At 57.1% G+C, this 7,676-nt stretch overlaps 2 protein-coding genes across 6 annotated transcripts in view; one reads left to right on the top strand and one right to left on the bottom strand.

Annotated features, from left to right (window-relative positions):
• TMEM143 (transmembrane protein 143) overlaps positions 1-3,769 on the top strand; it is a 6,353-nt gene extending 2,584 nt beyond the window's left edge. For all 5 annotated transcript variants that reach the window (XM_025196983.1, XM_006014970.3, XM_006014969.3 and 2 more), the window contains 4 exons: positions 400-530; positions 1,123-1,402; positions 1,865-2,054; positions 2,472-3,769. In XM_025196983.1, the coding sequence (XP_025052768.1) occupies positions 400-530; positions 1,123-1,402; positions 1,865-2,054; positions 2,472-2,635 (765 nt within the window). In that variant the 3' untranslated portion in view covers positions 2,636-3,769. The remainder of the gene's footprint in view (positions 1-399; positions 531-1,122; positions 1,403-1,864; positions 2,055-2,471) is intronic.
• A 278-nt stretch (positions 3,770-4,047) lies between these two features.
• The window catches only part of EMP3 (epithelial membrane protein 3), a 4,895-nt gene continuing 1,266 nt past the window's right edge, over positions 4,048-7,676 (bottom strand). The window contains exons 2-5 of the mRNA XM_006014966.3: positions 6,303-6,388; positions 5,951-6,053; positions 5,293-5,433; positions 4,048-5,062 (exon numbers count right to left, since the gene is read on the bottom strand). Coding sequence (XP_006015028.1) covers positions 4,893-5,062; positions 5,293-5,433; positions 5,951-6,053; positions 6,303-6,380 — 492 coding nt within the window. The 5' untranslated portion in view covers positions 6,381-6,388 and the 3' untranslated portion in view covers positions 4,048-4,892. The remainder of the gene's footprint in view (positions 5,063-5,292; positions 5,434-5,950; positions 6,054-6,302; positions 6,389-7,676) is intronic.

The raw sequence follows: 7,676 nt of genomic DNA, 5'->3' as shown, positions 1-7,676 counted from the left end.
AAGGGAGCTCTTAGACTTCCCTTATTCCATGTCCCATCCCATCCCGGGGCTCCACCTCTGATCAGCTCCTCTGGTCCCCTCAGCTGTATATTGTAACTGGGGGCAATAGAACTTCTTATGTCCCACCCCAGAGGCAGCTGCATTTCAGCACCAGGTGAGAGGTCCCTGCATAAACAGTCCCTACACCCCACCCCAGAAGAGCTGCATCTCAGCACTGGGCAAGGGGTCCATTCAGAAACAGCTCCCCAGTGCACTTTTACCCATAAGTGGCTCCATCTTAGCATTGGGTGTGTGGTCTCTGTATAACCAGCCCTTACATCACACCCCAGCAGCAACCCCAGGTCTCACTGTGTTAGGAGGCAATGGTCTGGAGTTGCAGGTTCTGTTTTGCTTCCCCAGGTGACGGTGAACCTGGACCAGTACGAATACATCCGGTTCTGGGCCCTCGGTCAGCGCATTGGGCCTCTTCCAGTGAAATCCACCCTGAGGCCCCAGCAAGGATTCTTTGGCACAGCTCCCCTCATGCCAAGGCAAGGAAACCTCAGTCTTCTCTGTCTTCTCTTCCTGGTCCATCTGTGACCATTGCCTCATCAGGCCAGAACACCAGAGAACAGAGCAGCTTGGGCACTGGAGGGTGTGTGGGGCAGGAAGCTTAGTACTGGGCATGGCGATACTGGGATCTGGGTGCTTTACTCTTGGGAAGGCTATGCTACTTACTGGGAACATTCCATTTAGGCCTGTAGTGTTGGTCACCCTGCTCTTTGACAAAGATGTAGCAAATGCAGTTAACCCTTAACCTGTTCCTGGTGTGAGGTGCTCTGTGGCTGTGGTTTCAGATGGCCCAGGACTGGGTAGAGGCAATGCTGAGCCCACATCTTGACCTGGCCACTCTCTGGCTCTGGCACCATCCTCATGCCTTGAGAACTGAGCTAGTGACATGGGACCTGCTCTTTGCCTCCCTTGCCCCCCCACCCCACCAGGACAGGTTGCCAGGAAGATTCATCTAGTACAGCATAAGATGCTCATGACTCTAGGAACTACAGTTTTGCCCCTTGCTCCTTCTCCTCGGCCCTCCCCCCTCTCCATGTCCTATTGACAAGCCCCCTCCTCTGTCTTCGGCAGGCGCTATTTCAAACGGATGGTAGTGGCAGCGCGGCCCAAGAATGCCCACCTGGTGCTGAAGTGCTTTAAGGACATCCCACTGGAGGCACTGGAGCACCTGCTGCCCTTGGTGAAGATCCGCACCTCTATCTTCTACCGGGCTCTACTCAATGCCATGCTGCTGGTCAGCGGGCTGGCCCTCTTTGTCAATGTGGGCATGGTGGTGCTGTCTGACCTCAAGGTCGGCACCACCTTCCTGCTCCTCTGCTTTGCTGCTTTCATGAGCTTCCGTGCCTGGAAGGTATGTCATGGGTGCAGGGGTGCTGGTTGCTTTGGGAACTGCACAGATCCCACCGCCCATGCTGAGGTTTCCGTTGCACTGGGTTCTCTATGTGGCCCTCCCCTGACCAATTCAGGGCCTTCACTGTGTTCTGAACTGTAAAGAACCCAATGGAATGGAATTGCTGTTGTGCTGGGCACAGCACAAACTGAGTGGGAGGAGGGAGACAGGCCTTGCCCTGGGGAGCTCATAGTTTCCAGACAGGAGACTCATAATGCAGGGGGCAGAAACTGAGGCACAGACGGGAGAAATGGATTGACAAAGGTCAGCAGCAGAGCTGGGCTAGAACACAGGAGTCCTCCTCTCAGCTCTAGCCCACTGCGTCTCCTCTCCCAGTGCTGGGAGAGAACCCAGGAGTCTGGGCTGCCAGCCTCTCCTTGAGCTGGAGTGAGACCCCAGTTCCTGACTGCCTTTCCCACACAGGTGTTTGGGCGGCGCCGCAACGTGCACTCACTGGAGCTGGTGCACATGCTCTACTACCGCAGCACCTCCAACAACTCGGAGCTGCTGGGGGCGCTGGCTCTGCGGGCACTGGAGGAGCATGCCAAGGAGCTCATCCTGGCAGACAGCTTCCTACGGCGCCAGTCAGGCCTGCCTCAGCACCGCCCTATAGGTAGGGCCAGCAAGGAGCGCTGTCTCACAAGCAGGGCCCAGGCTGAGTGAGGGCTGGCCAGCAGGGGGTGCTCTCATGTTGGCATGGCCCAGGTTGGGCAGGGTCATCCCAGAGGGGGCCCTGTCACAGGGAGGGACTATAGGGCAGAGATTGAGGAGTGTTGTTCTTCCTAAGATGGTGGGGGGGGAAGGCCCCCAGGTCTGGGACTGTGTGTTAGGGGTCCCTAGGGGTAGGTGTTCTCAGTGGACTGGGAGATCCTGGGCTGGAAGCTGGGTGGACAGGAGTGGGGGCTTGGCAGGGCTCCAGAGCTTGGGGGTACTTTCTGTGGAGTGAGGGGGAAAGGGCACTTCAGAGCCCAGAGGTTGGGGGGCTCACAGCAGGGGGTGCCCTTGGCTCTGTCTTCTCTTGTCTCTGCAGATGCCCAAACAGTGGCCCGGCTTCAGGAGCAGATCCAGGCATGGCTGCATCTCCACTCGGGGCTGCACATCTCCTTCTGTGCTGAACGTGCCTGCCAACACCTACAGAGTTTTGAGGGGGCCAGCCCACGCCCCATGGGGGTGCCCAGCCTAACCCCACTGTGATGTGGAGGTCACACTGACCCCTGGGACTCTACCTGCACTATGGTAGGAGCACCCTTCCCTCCAGGATGCTGCACTAGTACTTATATCTTAGTTGGGGGTGAAAGAGGAGGGAGTGCCCAACCCCACTTGGCCAGGACTGTGCTGGGGGTCCCCCCTTACATGCTTGTTGATTTTTGTTCCCAGTGCATTCTGGGAGTCCTGCCAAGCTCTGTGTATGGTATTGCTCTGCAGTTGCTTGGGGATTTGCTTGCTGCCTCTGGAGCTTTGTCAACCCCAGCTTTCCCTCTGAGCATCCTACAGCCCCTCATGTAAGTGCTGGGGTCCATGGTGATGAGGGGACACTGAGAGCTCAGGTGGTGGCCATGAAGAGAAGGATGAGGTGAGAGAATATGCACAGCAGGAGATGCCAGGGGTACCACCTCCTTTTGCTTACCAAGGGGAAGGTACCCAGCCCCCACCCTGCCTCACCCAGCCCTGCTCATTTCCTGGAGTTGGGCTAGAGCCCAGGAGTCCTGGCTCCAAGCCTGCCTGGCTCAAGGAACAGGAATTCAGTCCTTCCTGGAGGGTCCCCGCTCTGACAAACAAGTAGCTATGAGTGTTAAAGGCTGTGGCTGTAGCCAAACGGGTCCAGTCACCAGCCTTCTGCTGCGGGTTGCTGGTTGGCCGTCTTCTGCTGGGGGCTGTCAGGGCACAATCCTGCCCAGCAGTGCTGTGCTCAGACCTGCATGTTCCCTGGGCTGGGCCAGTGCCTTGCCCAGCTGCTTTGTCCAGTCTTATGCTAAGGAGAGTCCCATGTTATTTCTTTGGCAACCTTCGCCCCTTGGTCTGAAAGCACTTTACAAAGGGAGAACAGCAGATTTTATAGATGTGGAAATGGGCCCAGATGGAGCTGCACCCAGTCTACAGCAGTTGAGCTTCTGGCCCCACTCCCCTCCCTGAAGTGGGCAAGAGCCTAGGAGTCCTGGCTCCCTGGTCTGACCCCTACACCATGCTTTACCCTGGAGCTCAGGTCCCCGGCCAGGCTCGTTATGGTTTGCTGTTGCAGGGCAAGGAGCTTCTTTCTGGCATGAATGTCTTAGAGGGTGGGGTGAATTTCTACTGTATTTTCAGCACAATAAAGATGTTTCTGTCTTTGATTCCTGTTCCCTGCTATTGACTTGACCACAAAATAAGCTCTTATGGCAGATCTGGTGTCCTACGCCCAGTGGTACTGCAAAGAGTGAGTGTGATACATCCAAGGGCACATACAGAACAGCCAGAAAGCCAACCACCCTCTCATTGGGCTCCACCTTACCCACAAGCCTAGTGTGGGAAAGTCACACGTGGGCAGCTGTATCCCAACCGTGAATCTCACAGCCTGGACCTACCCACAAGCCCCTCGGGCCTGTAATGAGCACCATCAAACCCATGGCATGGCCAGATCAGCTCTTTTATTATTCAAATGTATAAAATATAAAGTTCAGGTGGGGGAAGCGGGGATGGGGTCAGAACATGGTGGGACGTAACATTGACGAGGACCTGGAAGGAGCTGCCTGTCACCCCCAACCACACGGAAGCTCTGCCGCAGGGGAAGAAAGGGCGTTGTCCTCCCATGAGCCCTCTCCCATGTGGGATAAGAAGGTGCTACAGCCAGGAGTCCTCATGTGGACAAAAGTCAAAAGACATCAGGGGGCATGGCCTGGCATAGGCCCCCACAGTTTGCAAATCACAAGCAAGAGGAAGGGGGTGAAGCTCGGCTAAGCCCCTCCCCTCCCCTTTCCAGGCTAGGCCATGGGCTGTGGTCACATGTGAAACACCTTAGTTGACAGGCCAAATTGTGAGGGGTGGGGCTTGATTAAGTCCCTCCTCTCCCCTTGATTAGATGGTTACATTGCTTCCTGGGTAGAGTATCAGCAGGCTCCTCCCTGCCATGTGGCTGGTCTCTGGTGATGCTTTCCTGGGTAAGTCATATGGCAAGGTAGGGCCACGCACCCAAATAGTGAAGGTTGGTGACAGCCATAGACCTTGGTGAAGGGGCAGGGTCCTGACATGGGGGTCAGCCCAATGCACCACAGGTGACTCCCCTGACACAGGCAGGGCAGTGGGAATGCCCTGACACTGTGGTATGGTGGTGCCACAATGTCCCAGGGGTGGGGCAGGGCTGGTGGGGGGAATGAGCCCAGCTTGGCGGTGTCCTGTTGGTGGGCAAGAGGGAGAGGGGCTGCCCCACTTCAAGGACTTCCCTCAGCCTCCCAGCATCCCGTGCAAGGGGCGTGGGTCACTCCCGCTTCCGGAGGTGGATGTACATGATGCTGCTGATGAGAGACAGGGGGAAGGTGAGCCAAGCCAGCACGAAGCAGTACCCAAATCGCCCACCTGGTGCCCGTTTCTGGTGGAACTCGCTGACGTGGACAGTATAGATCATGGCAGCCGTGAACACGGAGAGACCTGTGTCATTTGGGGGGTAGAGGGAGCAGGGGATGAGAGCAGCTCAAATCCACAGAGAACCCAGGAGTCCTGGCTTCTAGACATTCCCCCCCCCTCTAACCAGTAAACCCCACCACCCTTCAGGGCTGGGGTAGAACCCAGGCATCCTGGCTCCCAGCCCTCTCCTCCTCCTCCCTGCTGTAGCCCAGCAGGCCCCCACCAGCTTCCCTGGTGCCGAGCTGGGCACTCACAGGCGAAGATCTGGAAGATGCCAGTGGCGTAAAAGAGCCCTCCCCGCTCCATGGTGTAGAGTTGGCACATGAAGAGGATGAAGGAGAAGCTAGAGAAGAGCAGGGCCAGGACCATGAGGGCCTGGACAGCCACAAGCCATTCTGCAGTCACCGGGAAGAGGGGAGAGAAAGATGTGGTGTGAGGGACAATGTGCAGGTGAGAGCCATCTCCTCTTGGTTGGGATGCGTTGGTAATGTAGGGATTCCATGCCCTGCACTGAGCTGCAGCCACCCCAGAGGTGGGGGGTGATACAGATGGAAGCTGAGGGTAGTAGTATTTAAAGGGAGTGACTCAGCTCTCTGGGTGTTGAGTCTCATGGTCCATCCATCCATCTGTCCTTCTCTCCCTCACCACAAAATAGCACAACCTGTCTCTGACTATAGAGGGACCCCCACCCTACCCTTCCTGCCTGCTGTCCCAGGCCCCTGCCTGACCCCTCCCCTGCCACCCAACAAGCCCAGCAGAATGAGATGCACAAGTTCATAGCCCCTTCTTCTGCCCCACTCCCAGGAACTCTCAGCCAGGATCAACCCACATAGATGCCACCCCTCCATCAGAACTAGCTCATACCACCCCCTTGGGCAACTCCCACCCTGGTGGGAGCAGTCCCAAACTCACCGCTGTTAGACACAGAGGAGCAGACCCAGGTCTGGGAGGTGTTGTAATACAGACAGTCATACCAGAGGTTGACGCTCTCCTCGTCGGGTAGCACCCACCATGACTGTGGGCACAGTGCAAGCATTAGTGGGGTCCCTGGAGGCCTGGATGACCCCCTCCCTCCCCATGTACTTGGGCCCAAACGCCAGCTCTGGGACAAGGATGGAGTCTACAGTAGGGCAGGGAGGGCTGGGAGCCAGGACTCCTGGGTTCCACCCTCAGCGTACAGTGATCCACATCACAGCACACTCTCTGCAAGCCTGGATCCCCCCCACCCTACCCCTCTGCCCTGGGTAGGGGGGCTGTGCCTCACCTTGTCCAGGGTTGCGACAAAGAGCAGCACAAGGATGAGGACGTGCAGGGCTGTGACCCCAAAGAGGAGGAAGCTCATGATGATGCCTGATGGGGGGGGCAAAGGGGGCAGGGCAGTCAGCATGTGGCAGGGCCAGCCCCAGTACCCCCACGACCCCTGCTCCTTTACCCTGTCCCTTAGGCAGGGTTCACTCCCCCCTTAAGCAGGGACCCAGCCCTGCTTCCCAGATGCCCCCAGCTCCCACTCCTGCACCTGGTTCCCTGTTCCCCCCAGCCCCAGACTGTGAGCCTCCCTCCAGGTCCACACAATCCAGCCCTGACCCAAGGAGGGAACCAGGCTGCTGTGACGTGGAGAAGGGAGGGACACTCCCAGCTCCTCACCCACCCTTCTCGCTGTCCTGCCATGCTAATGAGTTCCAGATGTGACTGTCATGTGAGCACAGCCCGTGTGCCTGATGGTAGTGGAGGCCTCCTGTCTCTACCCCTGCTGCCTTGCCTTCCCTCCACAGAGGCCAGGATCACTGCTACTGCCCCCACCTAATCTCCCCCCATTCCCTACTCCACAATATGACTAAAGCAGGATTAGTTGATCTGAATGTGCAGTTTCCTGCACTGCATAGGGGTGGGGACAGATGGAGAAACTTGAGGCACAGGCAGCACTAGGAACTGAACAGGCCCAAGAGGCAGCAGGGAAAAGACTAGGATAAGACCCAGGTGTCTTGACTGCCCACCTCTTCTCCTGGACCTGGGATAGAACTCAGGAGTCCTGGTCCTAGCCCCTACTTGCACTCCAGTCCACCAGACTTCACTCCTCTTCTAGACCAGGGGAATCAAACCCATGAGTCTTGGCTCCCATCTCCCCTCTAACCTACCAGGCTTCACTCCTCTCCCAGACCTGAGATGGAATCCAGGTGTCCTGACTTTCAGCACGCTCTGCTCTATCTAAGAAGAAATGTCTTGGGGGCAGAAGATAGGGCTGGATGGACCTGTGGGGCTGTCCTGGGGTGGGGTGCTGGGTGGATGGGCCCATCTAATTCACAGTAAATAGGCCCTGGCCATGGGTGGATGGCATTTCTAATCAGCAGGGATTTGGAGGCACATGGGTTAGATCCTCACTTAATACAGAGGGGGGCAGGGGAAAACAGACCAGAGCCAGAGATATAGCCACCTCTGGGTCAGGGTGTATTGGGGGCTGTGTTTATATGGCTTTTTCCCCAATGCTGAGATGCAGCCACTTCTGGGGTGCAGCACTGCACTTTATAAAGGGCAAGAGAAGGATTTGAGAACAGAAACTGGACCCAATCCTGCCTCCAGCTGAATCTGCAAGGAGGACTGAAGGACTCCAAGGGCCATTGGCTTGGATTAGACCAGGACA

Source organism: Alligator sinensis, unplaced genomic scaffold, assembly GCF_000455745.1.
Source record: "Alligator sinensis unplaced genomic scaffold, ASM45574v1 scaffold647_2, whole genome shotgun sequence".
NCBI classification, from domain to species: Eukaryota; Metazoa; Chordata; order Crocodylia; family Alligatoridae; genus Alligator; species Alligator sinensis.
This window is presented reverse-complemented; position numbering and strand designations above follow the sequence as displayed.